Here is a 20638-nt window from a genome sequence, read left to right on the forward strand (position 1 = left end):
CATAGGATATCAACTATTGTAAGGAAAATAAATATCCATTCAAAAAGTTTGCTTCCTAAATACACTAAATAAAAAACGCAAACAAATGGAATAAAGTGCAGTTTTAAGACCAAGAAACAAGAGAAAAAGGCACTCCAACAATCACCAACACTCTGGGAAGTCCAATTTATTGAAATTCAAGGCGGAAAAATAAAATAAAAGCAGCAACCGACCAGACAGTTAATAAAACACATAAACGTTCTACAAGATCTGTGTTTTTATCCAGTTAGGCTTCATCAGATTTGTTAACAATTAAAACAGTAAACCCTTCCTTTAATATAGCCCTTCCAGACCAACAACCATTAGCAAACAACATTCAATGAACCTATTGCAGGGTTCTCACTTCTTCCTACACTTTAATGATTTTTTTGTCCTATTTTTAACTTAAGATACAAATAATAAAAGATGCATATTATAAAAAATGTAAACGCATATATTCTAATTAAAACAAGTATTTTTAAAAAACATATTCACAATTTGTGTCCTTCTACCTTATTTAAAATTATTATTAAGAAAACAATGGCTCCATCTAGGGTTCTATTTAAAAAATACAACCTTAAAATAAGAATTGGTTTTAAAGACCATAGAAACAAAAACTTGAATCAGTAAATATGGGTAAATCACAACAATAATGCCACGTTTGAAGATAATATGTGCAATACCATCTAATTGTTCACAATCTAGCTGTCCTTAATTTTAGAACTGGGGCAAGTGAAATAGCATCTAGAGTCCAGGGGGCTTATTGGCTTCCAAAAGAAGTTGCCAATAAACTTCCCTATACTCTGTTCTAGTTTCCCATAATCCACCTCTTGAATCTGGAGGGATCTCTTCTATTACAAAAAAATAAAACTTAGCCTCTGAGCAGGTAAGGGTATGTTTATATAGGGCATTCCTTGATTTATTTTTGTTTGTATATCATGTACATGTTCCTGCATCCTTCTTCTTAATTTCCTTTCTGTCTTGCCCACATAGAAGGCTGTACATTTTGTACATTGGACAATGTATATCACTCCACATGAATCATAGGTACTGTATGCCCTACCCTCAATATATCTATTTCTGGACTCCAGTACAATAGCCTCTTTATCAGTAATTTATTTACATTGTGGGCAAGCACCACAGCTATATGTACCTACCTTGCCTCTGTTGTTGTTTTTAACCTTATGATCCTCTAAAAGATCCTTACTATTAGCCCCCCTTCTAAAAATAATTTTAAAAGATGTATCAAAAATCCTGCCTAGGTCTGAAAAACTTGCAAACTTTTCCCATTCCAGTTCCAGTATATTCCTAACCATCCAAGAATCACCATTAAACTCTGTGATAAATGCATGTTCATATCCCATATCTCTTTCATCCTCAAGTTCCAGGGATCCTATTCATCTTTGATTATCAAGAGGTGAAGCCCCACACCAAGGATAGGAGCATATCTTTCCCTTATACCTTCCAAAACTTCACCTTGTATTTTTTTCATTAACCCAACTGGATATCCCCTTTCCAAGAACATTTTTTCAGGGTGTCACATTCACTTAGGAAATCCTGCTGGTGGGAAGTCATCCGACTAATTTTTACATATTGTCCTTTAATAATACCTGTCTTCTAGTGATAGGGGTGTGGACTAGTGAAATGAAGTAAGACATTTGAATAAGTATTTTTTTCTGAACACTTTAGACCTAAAACCCCCTTCATTTTATATAAAGTAACAACTAAATAGTTTATCTTTACATGATCAATTCGACAGGGAAACCGTAGGAAACTAGTAGCAGCAGATATATAATCTAAAATTCTTGAACTTTCTCCTCTGTCTCAACCCAGAAAATAATAATGTCATCCAAAAACCTTTTGATCAGTAACCAACAATCTTTGTATTGTGAATTCATTATAAGCAAGTTTTCCCAAACCATCAAAATAATATTGGTGAACAATGGGAAACATCTTGCCCCCATAGCTATACCACTGGTTTGTTGGAAAAAACTTTGAAGAACACAAAATTATTCTTCAAAACCATACAAATAAGCTCTAGGCAAACACAAAACTCATTGTGTGTAAGGTTACGAAACCAATTTAAAGCTTCCTCAAACAAAGTTAAACCTTTTTTATGTGAAATACACCCAAACAAATCTATAATATCAATAGTTATAAATATAACCTGTTCTTGACAAACCTCTGGTCTAATACACCTTAAAAAGTCCCAAGAGTCTTTCATAGTTTCATAGGTTCATAGGTTAGTACTATGCTATTGGCCCTAGGGCCTATACAAGCCTAGCCATAACAATTCCCTGGATATTTCTTTCCACAATATTTACTTCCCTGGACCCCTGTCTAGCAGGCCAACTGACATGATCCCCGGGGTGAATTTCCTATCTCCCATCCAATCATCAAGGTTCCTTTTGAAGAGAGCCAAGGAGGCGCTCTGCTTGACATGTATGGGCAGTCTATTCCAGAGTATGGGGAGTCTCTGGGTCAGGAACCTATCCCTTCAGCATGTTTTGTTCATTGTTATGACAAGGTTTAGATCCCTGGAGCATGTGGCTCTGAGGGATTGGGATTTCTTTAAGTGGAGCATGTCCAACATCTCAGGGTTTGACATGGCCTTGTATGTTAAGCAGAGATTGCCTATGAGTAGATGATATGCCACAGAGAATAGCTGGAGTTTTTTTAGACAGTCAGCATATGGAATCTGCTTTAGGCCTGTGATTCTTTTAGTGAGGTATTTCTACAGCCTTTCCAGCTGTTGCAGATGTCTTGTGAGGTACATACCAAATGGGGCATTAAACTCTATAATGGGTCTAATGAGGGATGAGTACAGTGGCACAATGACCTCCTTTTTTTCTGGATGAAAAGCCCTTAGTGATGAAGTGTGCCACATAGAAGGATTTCCTGACTGTTGTGGCGATGTGGTTATCGTAGGTGAGACCACTGTCCACCTGTGTCCCTAAGTCTCTCATCACACTTTCATTGTTTATTGTACTGCCACCTATGTGGTAATTCATGGCTACCTGTTTTTTTCCCAAAAGGGATAACTGTACATTTCTTGGCATTAAGCTTGATCCCATGGCTCTGGCACCAAGCATCTGTTTTTGTAAGGCCCTTTTGTAGAATATCCACATAATTTGGGGATTCAATAATGGCTTCCAGTTTGCAGTTATCTGCGAACTTTGTTAGCCAGAGTCCCTTAGTGTTGGCCTGTACTTAAGAGAAGTAGATGCCAAACAAGAGCGGTCCCAGGACTGAACCCTGAGGTACTCCACTTGTCACTTGTCTGGAGCTGGATTTGGAGTCAGCTACTTTTACAGTCTGGGTTCTATCAGTAAACCAGCTGGCAACCCATCGAGTGACATAGGGATTTATGCCGTGCTTAGTAAGTTTATCTATGATTCCAGAGTGGGGGATGGTGTCAAACGCCTTGACGAGGTCCATATAGGCTGTGCGGACCACCTTACCCTTGTCCACAGCTCTGGAAACTGATTTGAAGAAGTCAATCAGGTTCAGGAGACAAGATCAGCCCTTCACAAACCCAAACTGGGTGGGGTCCAGTGTTTGAAGGTTGCCAGTGTCTTTGGTTATATGTTTCATGATAATGCGTTCCATGCCCTTGCAGATCAGGCTCGTCAGACTGATGGGACGGTAGTTCTTGAGATCCAAGGTGGATCCCCCCCTTGTGGAGTGGGATAACTGTAGCTGTGCGCCACTCATTGGGCATGAAGCCTGAGGTGAGGCTTTGATTAAACATGACACTTATGTGAGGTGCCAGTTCATTTTGTAGTTCATGCAGTACACAGCCCAGGATGTCATCTGGTCCCATGGATGCTGTATTCTTAGCTTTGGAAAGTGTGGTTTCTACCTGTGTAGCCATGATTATTGGAATTTGGCAATCTTTTGGTATTGAGATGGGGCCTTTAGGGGGTGAGAGGGGGGTGAAGTTGACACTAAATTCATCTGCCAGGATATTGGCAATATCCTTGGGATCAGTATATTTAATGCCATTCTGTTGTAGCTCAGAGCAGATCTGAGCATTGCCATCTAGATTCTTGACATAACTATAGAATGCCTTGTGGTTGTCTTTGGAATCTTTGGCAATTTTATTTTTGTAACTAGCTTTTGAGGATTTTATGAGGGATCTCCACTTCTTACTGAGGCTGGTAAGGGAGTATTTTGCATCCTGGGATTTTCCTCTTTTCTGCAACAGTTTCTCCCTTCTGTTGTATAGTTTGTTTATGGCAGGGGGCTGCCAGATTGGCTTCCTTTTTTGGAGGAGAACATCTTGGTTCTATTTGGGATGGCACGATTCATGCAGGAGTGGATGTGCTCATACAGTGCCTTAGTGTAGGATTCAGCAGTCGAACTTTCAGATCCCGTATGCATGGGCACCATGAAGTTTTTCACTTCTGACTTGAGTAGCATGATGTTGGCTTTGGAGAAGTTTTTTACGGAGGTTTCCTTACTGGGGGGGTGGGGGTAGGATGTGGATATCAAGGGCGATTTGCTTATGGTCAGACCTGACCAATGAGGGGGTGACCACTGGTGTGGAGCATCTATCTCCCATGTTGGTAATGACCAGGTCTAGGATATTGGAGCCCCTGGTGGGACAGTGGATTAGTTGATCCAGGACGTTGGCTTTCATGAATTCCAAGAACCGTTGGGAAAAGGTGCTGGTGCCCGAGTAGTTTTCCCAGTTAATGACAGGGTAGTTGAAATCACCCAGTATTAGGGTGTTTGGTTGTATCTTAATATTTTCCAGTATGTTTATAAAGGTGTAGTGAGAATCTTGGGGCATGCTGGAGGATCTGTAGCAAGCTACAATTTGGATTGCAGTCTTACCTAGTGTTAGTTGCACCTGGAGAATTTTAGATGCATTGTGTTGGGCAACGAGCCTGGAGGTGTAAATATCCTTGGTGAATATGGACACTCCTTCACCTTTAGTGTTTCAGTCTTGGTTTGGTGGCCGAAAAGTGTGGTAAGAGTTGTAGCCTGGTATTGCAGGGGGTGCTCTCTGGAGCCTTGAACCTTTCAGAACATTACCATCTTCTGTAGGAATTCTTTTCAGTTTCACATCCAAAAATCAAGCTAAAGGGGTTGTTACTGATCCTTCAGTAGATACTATAGGTCTCAAGGGGGGATCCAAAGGGTTATGTACTTTGGGAATTCCAAAGATCAATGGGACCCTAGGCCTGTCATTATGCAAAAATGCAAACATGTCTAACTCAATAAGGCCATCCAACAATAAATCTTTTAAAGTTGCATATATGTGTCTGTATGCAATATTAATTTCATTCTTCAAAACTCTGGTATACTTACTGCTATCAACTAGAAATTCCATCATCTTGGGCTCATAGTTAACTGTGTCCATAACAACAGTCCCTCCACCCTTGTCGGGTTTCATTACCCTAACAAACTTATTTTTCCTTATCTCATCCAAGATTCTTCTTTCATTATTTATTAAATTTGAACCAAATTTATTATTCAGGACCCCCTTTCTTAGTTCATTTTCTTCTAGAACTTCAAAATGTCTTAATTGGAAATGCACTGGTGGGTTAACTGTACTTATTCTTTTTAATTGTTCATTGTGCCTAACCTTGCTATTACTACCATATATTATTTCAAGGTCATTTTTTTCTTAGGAATAGTTTTAAATCTATAACTAACTTGCTAATATCACACTTTTTTCTGGGGATGAAATTAAATCCTTTAGAGAACAAACTAAAGTGTGCTTCATTTACTTCCATATTACTGTAATTAAAAATGTTATAGCCCATGTATGTTAATTTATAACCTTCTCTAGTAATCCCAGGTGGGCAAACTATTGTTGGTCTCAGTATCTCCCCATCTCTTCCCCCTCCACCAGTCATGGTTGTAGTGCTGGGATTCCTTTTCTTTTGGGTTTTAGGTCTAAAGTGTTTAGAAAAAAATACTTATTCAAATGCCTTACTTCGTTTCACAAGTGCACACCCCTATCACTAAAAGATACGTATTATTAAAGGACAATATGTACAAATTAGTCGGTTGACTTCCCACCAGAAGGATTTCCTGAGTGAATGTGACGCTCTGAAAAAAAAATGTTCTTGGAAAGGGGATATCCAGTTAAGTTAATAGAAAAAAATACAAGGTGACATTTTGGAAGGTAGAAGGGAAAGAATTGCTCCTATCCTTGGTGTGGGCGTTTCACCTCTTGATAACCAAAGATGAACAGGATCCCTGGAACTTGAGGATGAAAGAGATATGGGGTACAAACATGCATTTATCACAGAGTTTAATGGTGATTCTTGGATGGTTAGGAATATACTGGAACTGGAATGGGAAAAGCTTGCAAGTGTGTCAAACCTAGGCAGGATTTTGATACATCTTTTAAAATTATTTTTAGAAGGGGGGCTAATAGTAAGGACCTTTTAGAGCATCATATGGTTAAAAACAACAACAGAAGCAAGGTATGGACATATAGCTGTGGTGTTAGCCCACAATGTAAATAAATTACTGATAAAGAAGCTATTGTACTGGAGTCCAGAAATAGATATATTGAGGGTAGGGCATAGGGTACCTGTGATTCATGTGGAGTGGTATACATTGCCCTATGTACAAAATGTACAGCCTTCTATGTGGGCAAGACAGAAAGGAAATTAAGAAGAAGGATGCAGGAACATGTACATGATATACAAACAAAAATAAATCAAGGAATGCCCTATATAAACATACTCTTACCTGCTCAGAGGCTAAGTTTTAATTTTTTGTAATAGAAGAGATCCCTCCAGATTCAAGAGGTGGAGTATGGGAAACTAGAACAGAGTATAGGGAAGTTTATTGGCAACTTCTTTTGGAAGCCAATAAGCTCCCTGGACTCAAGATGCTATTTCACTTGCCCTAGTTTTAAAGTTAAGGGCAGCTAGATTGTGAACAATTAGATAGTATTGCACATATTATCTTCAAACTTGGCATTATTGTTGTGTTTTACCCATATTTACTGATTCAAGTTTTTGTTTCTATGGTCTTTAAAACCAATTCTTATTTTAAGGTTGCATTTTTTAAATAGAACACTAGATGGCGCCATTGTTTTCTTAATAATTTTAAATAAGGTAGAAGGACTACAACTTGTGAATATGTTTTTTAATACTTGTTTTAATTAGAATATATGCATTTACATTTTTTATAATACGTATCTTTTATTATCTTTATCTTAAGTTAAAAATAAGATAAAAAACATTAAAATGTAGGAAGAAGTGAGAACCCTGTAATAGGTTAATTGAATGTTGTTTTTTATTGGTTGATGATGGTCGGGAAGGGCTATATTAAAGGATGGATTTACTGTTTTAGTTGTTAACACATCTGATGAAGTCTAACTGGATGAAAACGTAGATCTTGTAGAGCATTTATGTGTTTTTTTTAACTATCTGGTTGGTCGCTGCTTTCATTTTATTTTTCCATCTTGAATTACAATAAATTGGACTTCCCGGAATGCTGGTGATTGTTGGAGTGCCTTTTTTCTCTTTTTTCTTGACACTAAATAAAGAGCCAAAAGTAAGTTTAAAAATTATGACATCTAAGAAGTTAATACTATCTAGAGTATGCTGGTGAATAAGTCTTAAAAGAAAACAGTAGTACTGTAAATACAGCCTGTGAGATCATTAACTGCAGCATCAGTGTCCTTTCAAAAAGAAAAGAAAAAATACAAACTTCATCCAAAACTCACATGCACAAGTTACAATTAGTATATTTTCCCTCAAATATTCATTTTTTTCTCTTAGCTCCACATAACCAGATTGGTAAAAATGGGGGTGGTGGGGGCACATGGGCATACACGGCTCCCATACCTACCCCTTTCAACTGTCTATAAAACTCTTCCATAAAATAAATGAAGTAATTCCAAAGGATTATTTCCATAAAATCCATAATTATCCTGGCTTCAATTGTTGATTAAAAAGCACATTGAACTAATTCTTCATTAAATAGTGCAAGGACTTTCCTGTGTGGCATACATAAGAATTGATCAGATAAGTCAATTCCCAAAAAGCTAAGGTTAATATCCCAAAGATGTTACCCCACTTTACTAATAAAGTCTCACAAATATTTAGGTATGTGGGGGTACTCTGGCAAGAACGATTTCAACATTCTGTCTATAAATATTGCTAATGGCTATGTTTTTGAGTACTGCAACTAGGAACTATTAATTTAAAGGAAGGATGCTGAATATCTTTGTGAAATGTAGGTATTACAGAGATAGTAGGTAGGTACCTAGGGTTTGGCTGTATATATAAAAAAATAATCCAAGACTAATTAGCTATTGACAAAGACACATTTGTAAGTATAAATCCATTTTATTGTATGTGACATTGATTTCATTACGAGAAACCTGTCCATATTTGCCATTATTATTCTATAATTGATTAAATATTTCACTGCTATAGTTAATTGAATCCATATCCACAAAGCTGAAACCCATTGTCGTATTTCATGACCCTTATTGTAGTTGACTTTCTTAAAATGTTCCTCTCATCTTTAATAAGATTGTAAAAACTTCTCTTTTTCTCTTAAATGAAAATTCAGTGTGAATATCTTGCACAAGCACTTTCAAAAGTTTGAATAAAAGGTTTCAAAACTGGATTAAAAGAACTTTTTCAATTAAAATTTGTATCTGTTGTACACTGCTCTTTATTTTTATCTCTGTTTAAATAGGTCAGATTTAGTTTCCTTGTAAATAGTTGTAATTCTATTAAAGCATCAGAGACATAATTATTTTTCACTCATATCAATGTCATGCCCTTTTCAAAGAGAGAGATGTGTTCCAAAGTAAGTTATTTCACTATAATTAAAATATTATAGCCATTGTGGCTCAAACCTATACCTCTGTAACATGACATAATTGGTTTGGGGTCTGGGACTACTAATTTCTCCTTCCCCTTCACGTGCTACTCTGCCCTCTGCCTCTTAATTGTCTCCTCCTTTCTCTCTGATTTACATTGTTCATAACGTTGCTGTTCATCTGTTGCCCTAACTGTTCTTGCCCCTAACTGGCCAACCTCTTCAACCTCCTTGGAAAGGGATTCTAAAGATTTATTAATGCAAGGAACTTCATAATTATCTTGAGTATAATCAAAACAAAACTGTAGAAGTTCAGGCAAAAAGATGCACAAGAACCAAAAAACAAAATGGGCAGGCAGGCGGCCCCTATAAAAGACCAAAATGCTCTTTCTTTCACTGGTTTATTAAACTCAAAAAGTTGATTTAGCTCTTTCATCTCAGAGTGTGTTCCCATATTATTTTTATTGTACTGTTTCTTTAACTAACACTAACTGTGTGATTGAACTCTTTAACTGGTTTATTGTTCACCTATTTTTTTCTGTTTTTGAGAGTATTTAAATCTTGTCATTTGAATTTTTTTTATTCTGATGAAGTCTTCAGTTGAGAGATGAAAGTGCTAAATCAACTTTTTAAGTTTAATAGACCAGTGAAAGAAATGGCATTTTGGTCTTCTATAGGGGTCACATGCCTGGACATTTTATTATCTTGAGTATACAAATAAAAAATATTCTCGAGAAATTAGTTACTTGTAGCATTAGTATATTGATACAACCTGGGATGTATATATATTGCCCTATCTGTTCTTCCAACTGACTGGCCAGCCTCTCCAACCTGCTAGGAGGGGGGTCTAAATGATTATTAATACAAGGAACCTCATCATTATCTTGCATATGTAAATCAAAGTTATTCTCAAGATTCATTACTCATAGAATTAGTATATTGAGATGCAATATGGGGTGTTTTATGGTTATTATTCTTGTTGTTCATAATTCTAGGATAAGCTGCTAATGGTTATGGTTTTGAGCACTGTGCAGCAACTAGCAACTATTAATTTAGAGGAAGGCTGCTGAATAGCTTTGTGAATTGTAGGTATTAATCTTTAGCATCCCTCACAAACTTTCTGTTTCCTGTTTTAATTGCTGCTCCACTTTATTAAAACAGTATTATAATTAATTATAACAGAGTCATTGGTTATTTTTAAAGTTAAGTTTATTTCTGTCATTGTTATTCCATTTTATAGCATTCTTTTTATCAATAAATCTCTTTAGTTCAAACCCATGGTGGTCAAACATATTCACTAGCTCTCAGCAAAAATCAAAGCCTGTCTCAATGTGATATGGGAATGTCCAACAAGATAAACCTTTAGGAACTCATTTCACCTTCAGGCAATACATGAGGAATGCACTTTTTAATCACAAACTTCAATATTTGGAAAGTTACTTTTCAATTGTATTTAACAGACCTGATAATTGGCCACTAAAATTATAACTACCTCCATTAGTGAATGTGAAATGCTTTGAGAACCAAGAGTCTGATTTTAAATTAATGTATTCAGCATTACCTGATGTACTTGCATTCCTTTGCAGATTTTATTTATTATTTATTTACTTACTTATTTATTTGTTTAACATTTGTTAACTGGGAAAGTCCGATTTGGAATGAAGACAATTTTCAGTGGACCCCTGAGGAGAAATGCTCCAGATGCATGTCTTTGTAAAGTGGGAGGAAACTGGAGTAAAGCCACATGAATGCAGGGAGGACATGCAGACTCCGCACAGAAGGCACTCCAGCTGAGAACTAAACCAGAGAACCTCTTGCTGTGAGATGACAATGCTACCGCTGCACCACTGCCCCATCCAAATTTATTCTTGAAAGAGTTGTTCATCATATCTATACCCATCCAGCCACTATAATCCACTGCCAACTGGTGTGTTTGTAAGGAACATAACTTCGCCAAATGGATATGATTGTCCCCTGCCATACCATTTGTTTGTGAATAGTTTAGCTAGATCTGTGAAATGACATACCCTCTTTGTCAACCATAAGTTCAGGCAACAGTTTGTGCGAGTCTGCTATCTCATTGAGATCCATTATGAGTCCAAGTATGCTCCACCAACTGAATCCAAGAAAATATGGACAATAGCAAAATAACCAAAATCAAACAACCAAAACACAACTTTGTAAAGAGCAGATGAACACCAAGGGATACAAACACACTTTAGAGACAATAGAATAATACCCACCAAGTACATTTATTTTGAACATTTAACACTTTCATCCTAAAGGCACTCAAGTCAAACAGACTTCTTCAAAACAATTTAAAATCATACTTACAAGCTTTAAATAACATTTAAATGATGACAGCTGTTCACATTATTTTCAAAACCAATGGTGAAACACGTTTTAAATAGGTCATTTGGATATCTCCATGAATTGGTTTAAAGTTATATAAATATATATAATCTTCAAGTAATTTGACAAATTTTAAGACATGATTAGTAATTCAATGCAATCCAAGTTCAGAAAAGCTTAAAAGCACCTAACTTTGCTCTTAGTGTCATGAAGAAATAGTCATGGTGATAGAATGATTGAGGTGGGCTGATGGGAGATCATTGGCTGGCAGGCATGATGGAAAAAAACACATAGGAAAAGATTCTGATACTAGAATATATGCAGATTACTAAAGTAGTACATTAAATCAAGTCCAACTTGTTCAGTGGACCATACCAATGAGATATGTCTAACATAAAAAATAACTTTCTGGCCCTGGATGAAGTGGAGGGTTAAGTCTCCCATACCCCAAATCTTTTTATACCATGTTACATTATATAATATCCACAACCTCATGGAAATGTATGCAAATTTTATACAGTGGTCCAGTAATCAGTTACTGCATGTTATAACTGATGAATCATTTTGTTCAAATTAGTTTATCATTCAGCCAAATAACATTCCACATGTAATTGGTATGAACTCTCTGCTATAAGTTTTTTCTTTCTTCAGAAATATTGTTGCAGCATTAGATATGTCTAGCAGTCCTTTCCTTCTGTAATCAAACCATGAATGTCAGCACTGTTATAGTAAGTCTGCATTGCCTGTTGTTATCTTTTTCCAAGCTGTAGGAATTCTGTGCATGTGGAAAGTTGTTGAACAAGGCTTTCAGTACTGCTGCAGCTAGTTAAGAACCTTCAGTATCCATGGCTGTCAGACATGATCTATTTCAATTGCGTTAAGTTCATTCAGGGTTCCCTCCTTTATAATGTCACTGGTATTTGCTTTGATGTTTGCTGAACATGACTGTAATAGTATACAGTTCCCACTTGCACTGCTGAGTCCCAAAATGTGCAGAGTGAGTGGTGAAAAAACAGGACTTACATACACCAAGTACAAGTTTGCCATTTTTCAGAATATTCCTTTTTTGCTAAGTATGTGAATTTCAGAGTTGATATATGTGTGTGTGTGTGTGTGTGTGTGTGTGTGTGTGTGTGTGTGTGTGTGTGTGTGTGTGTGTGTGTGTGTGTGTGTGTGTGTGTGTGTGCACACTTTCATGTAAATGGGTTTGCACTTTTTCTTTTCAAAATCATGAGCTTTCAATAAGAAAAAGTAGACCTATATATACATAGATAGGTGTGTGCGTGTGTGTAAAAGTTTTTTTTTTCCTTTTTGCTGTACATACTTTTTACTTCTAATTGAAAATGGCAGAGAAGCATAAGGGTACAATTGGATTTAAGCACTGTGAGGAATGTGGCAGAAATATGCCCAACTCGGACACGCATCTTTCTTGCCTGTATTGTTTGTGGGTACCACATTTAGAAGTCCAACTGCCATGTAAACTCTGCAAGGGTTTCAGTGTTTGGAGCCTTGTAGAGTGTCGTATCAAATTGATCCTCAAGAGGCAGTTAAAATGCCCTTTTAGTGAGGCTGTACCTGAGGTGGAGATGTCAGACTATCCCAAGAAAGAAGCAAAAAGGAGGAGTCACTCTGTTCCGGAATCTCCAAAATCTCTTGACTCGCAATCCTCTAAAGACCAGGTTTCTTCCTCGGAACCGAAGCCTAAACATTCAAAATCAACATCAACAACCATTTCAGTGCCAAAGCCTATAACTTCCCCCACGGTGCCGACAACTATTATGGAGCCTACAAAACTTACCTCAGTACTGACCCCTTCATCAGTACCTATGACACTCTCATCACCAACAATAGTTTCTCCAGTAATACCAGTCACTTTCCTTCCAGCACAAACTATTGGTCAGCTGACCGCAGTGCTGAAGATCAAATCCTTACCCAGGACTAGGTACTCCCCATCTGTTGACCCCTTTTTTAGTCAGCAGTTGAGTCCCTTTATTGAATGTCCAGAATCACCCTTGGGGATATCTATTTGTTCCACCAGGAGCCTTTTGGAGCTTGATGTAGTTAGGTTAGTGGAACAGCTCTTGGCAGCCAGAGGTCTTCCTGCCCTGTCTAGGACCTCCCTCCCATCTGGAGCTGAGGTGTACTCTCCAAGGACTCCAACTTAACTTCCTCCTTCAAACTCTCTGCAGGTCTTGGAGCCCTTGACTTCAATGTCGCTGCTGGTGCCAACTACTTCGGTACTGATGGTGGACCTTATCTTGGTTCCAGAACTTACTCTGTGGTTCTTGGCTCAGTCGGAGCCAACCCACCCATGGGACCATGACTTGGCTGCTGGCTCCAGGATCCCTAGTTCAGTACCAGTTTTTTACATGGCACCATTTACGGTTCTGGGTGCTTTGACAGTTCCAGGTCCTCTCAAGGCTCCTTCTCTGGAGGTAGGCTCATCGGAGTGGGGTGTGATCCCGGTTCTGAGGTTGTCTTTCTTGGTTCTAGGCTCCCATCCCTCTTCAGGCAGGCCACCTTTTAGATTATGGAGAGAGCTCTCACCTCAGCAGGTTCGCAGTTGGCATAATCCCCATTGGAGTGTCATATCAATGTATCCTCTGGCTCACAGCTGTCACAATCTGCTGCATCAGGGCAGCAGGCACAAGAGCAGCAAGATACCCTACTGCAGGGTACCCTCTCTTCAGAGTCCTCCTCAGACCTTCCCCCCTAAGGAGCCAACCCATAAGAGATCTTGCAAGAGGAAGCAATTAGATTCTCTGGAAGAATCTCTCACTGAGGATATAGACTATGATGAAAGGGAAGGGTCCCCATGATCAACCCCTGAAGATGTCTCCGTTGAAGATAACCTGGAAATCTTGAAACAGAGGGGTGATTGGAAGCCAACCAACCCTTCCTCTGAGGAATCTGTCTTGTTGCAGGTTTTTTTATGCCTGACCTTCTACTTTTTAGGTGACCCCCACCTGCTGATGAATTGGTCAAACTCATCATGCAGTGGGCTTGGAAGGCCCCTGACACTACAGAGCCAATTCCACAGAGACTAGACAAAATTCTGTCTGCACCAGAAGATCAATCCAGTTTGTCTAAAAGTTTAGCAGTAGCTGCTATGGTGGGAATGGCTGCCACAAAGAAGGAACTCACAGAGGAGAGTCCTGCTGTCCATCCTCCAAACCGAGAGTCTCAGACGAAGGACAGATTCGAGAAGCAGGTTTATGCTTCAACAACCTTTGCTATACGGTCACTGAATTTCTTTGCACATTTCACCCATCTTCAAAGAGACCTGATCAGTGAGCTGTCAGGGACCTTGGGGGGGCAGAGTCTGATGAGGTACATGATAAGGTTGCCTCCCAACTTGTGACCCTAGAATCAATATCAAACTCATCCATGCGACTTATTGCAAACACAGCCGAAGGGACGGCCAGGGCAGCAGATACAGGCATTGCCATTATGCCTAGGTGTGCTTATGTGACTTCATGGACCCTTTCAAGTTTTCCTTTGTCAACGCTCCGGTTGATGCTTCCTTGTTGTTTGGCCCAAAAGTCAGAGACACATTAGCCAGGTGTGAGAAGGACAGAAATACCCTTTCTGCTGTGGGCATGCATTTTTCTACTCCTCAACGACCTTATTACATGAATCAGAGGGGTGGAAAGATGTGGTTCAGAAAGTCCCAATGGCCTTTTTGGGATGCATGTGGCAAGTTTTCCCCATGTGGCAGAGGGGAAACTCATCAGGAAGATGTCCCTCCCATGGCAGAGGGGGCCCGCATAATCAAGGTTCCAGAGATTATTTCTCAGGACAACCCTAATAACATCAGATTCCTAGGTACAGATGATAATTACCAGACGATAATTACCAGAGGTTACCATATCCCCTTCAATTTTTATCCAAGACCACAAAGGCAAATCTCCAATGTTCCACCCTGTCAGAGGGATACAGCAGCACAAGAAATTCAAAAGCTGCTTCAAAAACAGAGTCACCCAAACAGTCCCACCAGACAAAATAGGACGCTTAATGCGTTTAGTTCTCCTGGTATAAATGAAAACTGTAACATTTCTTGCATTTTGAAGTGGAGAAGATTTTGTAAATTTTGAGACTGTATAAATATCCATCTTGTATTATAGAACATCAACTTCTAGATTCTTAATACATGTTTTTACACACATTTTTTTATATATTTTTTATACACACTTCTTTATTTTATACATTTACTTGATACATATGTATTTACATACACATCAAAAATTTTTATTTTTTATTTTTGTATATATATATGTTTTATTTATATATACACACACTTGTTAGAATGTTAAAATTTTAAATAACTAGTAGACACTCTAAATGTTTGTTCACTAACACACTATATAGATAGTACATGCACACTAGTTTATTTCATCAACTTACTACTAGTGAGCATATTAGAGTTAACTAGGTACTATTAGTTTCTATGGCAATTAATTTCATTCAAGGTCATTATAATGTGATAGGATGAACCACTTTTGGAGGCACTTTTTAAACTACCTGAATTTGGAACTTGTAAACTGTTTTTTGAGGAAGTTACTATAACATAGTGACGAAAACGTTGTCTGTTGTAATAAACTTTCTGAACGTTATTGTGACACATCGTAGTTATTAACTTAACTTATCAAATTTAACAACAAGAACAGTGGTTGTGGCAAGGCACTTTTGGTTTCATCGTCTTTTCGAGTTTAGTTTGTTTTCAAGTGTTGGATTGTTTGGTTTACCGTTTAACTGTTTGACATGACTACTGAAGTGCCTACTAGCCCTCCTAGCCCGAACTTATTTCGCTCTAATACACCAACGGAACAAGCGAATATAGTGTCTTTTTTCAACACGCTTACTCAAAGGTTAGACAACATTGTCAACCGTTTGGATGCCATTGAGAATAACAGCAAAAGTATACCAACTACTTTAAGTGCACTCCAGTTAAGTGGATCTTCGAATTACCCTGTTTCTAGAGAGGAGAACCAACTCAGGAATGGGAACGACGTATCAAACTGTATGAACAGTATACCGCCTGGTCAGATTTCGAGAAGTGGAAATGCTCAAGAACTTGGTACAACTAACCCTGATGATCTACCTAGTAAAACGAACGGAGACATTGTTTCCACTAACAGTATTCCACCAGGCCAGATCCAAAGAAGTGGAAACCAACATGATTTGGGCGTAAATATTACGAATTCAACCACTAGTAACAACACAGGGTTTGTGAATGTTTCTAACTTTACCGAATGGGTCAACAATTTTGACAACCTGACATCAGGCTTCCAATTAAACCAGGAGCAACTGATCGGTGACACCCCACTTGAATCTGTAAGTAGACCTACAATTTCAGAAAAATTAAAGACTCTTGACTTTAAATTAGTCAAAATAAAAAAACTTCAACTAGAAGTAGTTTATTTTAAACAATGCTTAAAGGAAAGACTTGTACCAAAAGGGCTGAGAAACTACCAGTTTCCAACTGGTTTGGTACCAGATTCAATGTTCCATAAAGAATTGATGAACTTGTTTGATAATTCTGGTTTTACCCTTATGGAACTTATGATTAAACATTATACAGTTCAAATTGATGAACTATTAGTAGAAGTTAACAGCCTCGATATTGATGTTAAAGCAGACATTAACTTTACTAGATACAAGTATGACTACGATAGGGTGTTTTCGAGTATTGACCAAATGATAGAAAAACTCAAAGTGAATAAAATAAGGAAACTTAACCGTGACCGTTTGGCTTACTCTAATGGCTCAGCTTATCCTAGACCTAAAACATCTCAAGTCTGGAATAATGAGACATTGACATCCAATAACACTGAGGCTAATCGTTTCAACAACAACTCTCATGACTGTAATTTAGGTGATGACTCTGACTTGTGTCCACCCACAGAACCTGTGAGACGCAGTGAAAGACTACAGGCTAATAATAGAGAAAACTCTAAAGGTCAACATCAACAACAGGCTGAGAGACCAACAGACCGAGTGGGTAATGAGCAGGGTTTTCACCTAGATGGACAAACTATGAACAAATCCAACTTCAAAACACCTCGGAACCAGAGGAACAAAGGTTGGAACAGGAAGAAACGTTAATCGAAGATTCACCAACATCATGTGACCCCAAACCAGTTATACTAAAAAACTTTAAAAATGACTTTAACATTTACAACTTTTCTTCTATACCTATTGACCCTATGTTGATAGACCTGTTAGCTAAGGGCAGTACATTTGTACCGAACAAAAACATGAATTTGGCGCGGACTATTATCGAATTAAAATGTTTCGTCAGGAAACTTAATCTTACTTTCTTACTAGGGAACAACAACACCCATAACACTATGCTCAAAATTGCTAGTGTCTTTAATCCGCCATTACACCCTTTATTAAAGAATTTTGAAAACATGTGTGAACTAGACATTAGACACATTCCTTTTTTGCGTAATGAGATAAAAAGCACTAATAATACAAGCCATGAACAACTTCAAGCTTTAGAGTTTTTAAGATCTCAATCTATAAGATGTATAAAGCCGGACAAAGGAGGGGGACTTGTCATTATGGACTATAGTGATTACAACAACAGGATGGAGACAGTACTTGACAGTGCTGCTTATGAAATAGCTTCAATAAATGAATATAATATTGCATTGTCAAGGGTCAAAAGTTACTTTAGGGACCTGTTCATAGAAGGAAGGATTAACATTGACACTTTCAATTATATCAATATTACATTTCCTAGACTACCTATTATGTTCGGAATCCCTAAAATTCATAAAAACTTGTCTAACCCACCTATGAGACCATTGATTGATGGTAGAGGTTCTCTGACCTACCCTTGTGCCAAAGTAGTGGACTTGATTTTGCAGAAATTTCTAAAATCAATTCCACGAGTCTGTAAAGACTCTTGGTCATTACTGACCGACTTAAACGAGGTCATTTTAGAACCTAGTGACAACTTTTTAACAATAGATGTTGTAGACCTCTACACCTCTATTCCACACTTGGAAGTGGTTGAATGGACATCCTTGATACTCAAAGAGATGGAAGCATTAGAAAATGAGATTGATCTAGTAAGTGAACTGATCGACATCATTTTAACTAATAACTACTTTATGTTCAACAACCAAATTTATTTACAAAAACAAGGGGTAGCAATGGGCTCCCCTTGTGGAGCCAGTCTAGCAAACATCGTTGTCGCTTTTTGGGAGAAAAGATTCATTTTTAACATCCCTGACAAAAAGAGTCTTGTAAAGTATTATACAAGATTCCTTGACGACATATTCATTATTTTTAAAGGTAGTTTAGGTGAGGCTACTTCATTTATTGAATACCTCAACAATACGACTACCTTTTTCAAATTTACTTTTAAATTTGATTCAACTAACATCGAATATCTTGATGTGAGACTGTCTAAACTACTGAATAGAACTGGTTTCTATTCTAACATCTACAGGAAACCAACTTACTGCAACTCATTTCTCCATTTCTCGAGTGCACACCCCTTTAAACAGAAACGCTCTATAATCAAGGGACAACTAGTACGTGCAGCTAGACTATGTTCACTTGAAGCTGACTTTACCAAAGAGTGTGACAACTTACTATACATGTTTAAGAATAGGGGGTACCCTGACAAACTTGTCTTCGATCTAGTTTCAGAGGTCACAAATAAACGAAGTAAAGGTTTTTACAAACCTATTCTTCACGTCAAGGAAACTACTAGTGACCATTCAAGATGTGAACCAATTGATCCTTTGCAGACCAGTATTGTCAGTGAAGCTGATGTACTGGTCACTAACTTATCAACTTCATTTTCAACTTCAGTCACACTTTCAAGTACATCTAGACCGAGTTTCATCACCGTCTTCAACAATGATAGTAAACATATTGAGTTTATATTGTACAAAAACTGGCAACTATTAGGCAGAGACAGTTCCCTATTGAACCGGTTAGGGTATTCATTTACTATTATTTACAAGAAAGGAGTTAACCTGAAAAACTTACTAGAAACCAAGGAAACAGCATTCAGACATAGGACTCTAGGCTGTTTCCCATGTGGGACTTGTAACCAGTGTCATAGTGTAAAATCAACAAACACATTTGTGATTAACAACAAAAAATATTTGATACACCACAGACTCGACTGTAACTCTAAAAGTATCATTTATTTAGCACAGTGTAATATTTGTCCTGCATTCTACATCGGAAAAACTGACCGAAAATTTAAAAATAGAATCCAGGAACACTTATATGCTATAAAGAAAAGTAAAATTGATAACGCACTAGCTAAACACATAGAAATCAACAAAGACCACTCTTTTTCTTTCATTGCTATTGACCAGATTACATCTGACATTAGAGGAGGCCCTACATCTGTAATTCTTGAATGTCGTGAATTAGAGTGGCAACTATTGCTAAATGCGTTTAGTTCTCCTGGTATAAATGAAAACTGTAACATTTCTTGCATTTTGAAGTGGAGAAGATTTTGTAAATTTTGAGACTGTATAAATATCCATCTTGTATTATAGAACATCAACTTCTAGATTCTTAATACATGTTTTTACACACATTTTTTTATATATTTTTTATACACACTTCTTTATTTTATACATTTACTTGATACATATGTATTTACATACACATCAAAAATTTTTATTTTTTATTTTTGTATATATATATATATGTTTTATTTATATATACACACACTTGTTAGAATGTTAAAATTTTAAATAACTAGTAGACACTCTAAATGTTTGTTCACTAACACACTATATAGATAGTACATGCACACTAGTTTATTTCATCAACTTACTACTAGTGAGCATATTAGAGTTAACTAGGTACTATTAGTTTCTATGGCAATTAATTTCATTCAAGGTCATTATAATGTGATAGGATGAACCACTTTTGGAGGCACTTTTTAAACTACCTGAATTTGGAACTTGTAAACTGTTTTTTGAGGAAGTTACTATAACATAGTGACGAAAACGTTGTCTGTTGTAATAAACTTTCTGAACGTTATTGTGACACATCGTAGTTATTAACTTAACTTATCAAATTTAACAACAAGAACAGTGGTTGTGGCAAGGCACTTTTGGTTTCATCGTCTTTTCGAGTTTAGTTTGTTTTCAAGTGTTGGATTGTTAGGTACATAAGGTTGCCTCCCAACTTGTGACCCTAGAATCAATATCAAACTCATCCATGCGACTTATTGCAAACACAGCCGAAGGGATGGCCAGGGCAGCAGATACAGGCATTGCCATTATGCCTAGATGTGCTTATGTGACTTCACGGACCCTTTCAAGTTTTCCTTTGTCAACACTCCGGTTGATACTTCCTTGTTGTTTGGCCCAAAAGTCAGAGACACATTAGCCAGGTGTGAGAAGGACAGAAATACCTTTTCTGCTGTGGGCATGCATTTTTCTACTCCTCAACGACCTTATTACATGAATCA

At 37.5% G+C, this 20638-nt stretch overlaps 1 protein-coding gene across 1 annotated transcript in view; it reads left to right on the plus strand.

The window, feature by feature from the left end:
- The window catches only part of LOC122800403, a 104330-nt gene that overhangs the window by 56832 nt on the left and 26860 nt on the right, over window positions 1-20638 (plus strand). The window contains exons 3-4 of the mRNA XM_044069851.1: window positions 15953-17260; window positions 17506-18257. Coding sequence (XP_043925786.1) covers window positions 15953-17260; window positions 17506-18257 — 2060 coding nt within the window. The remainder of the gene's footprint in view (window positions 1-15952; window positions 17261-17505; window positions 18258-20638) is intronic.

This window comes from Protopterus annectens, chromosome 4.part0, assembly GCF_019279795.1.
Source record: "Protopterus annectens isolate FY-2018-M chromosome 4.part0, PAN1.0, whole genome shotgun sequence".
Lineage (NCBI taxonomy): Eukaryota > Metazoa > Chordata > Ceratodontiformes > Protopteridae > Protopterus > Protopterus annectens.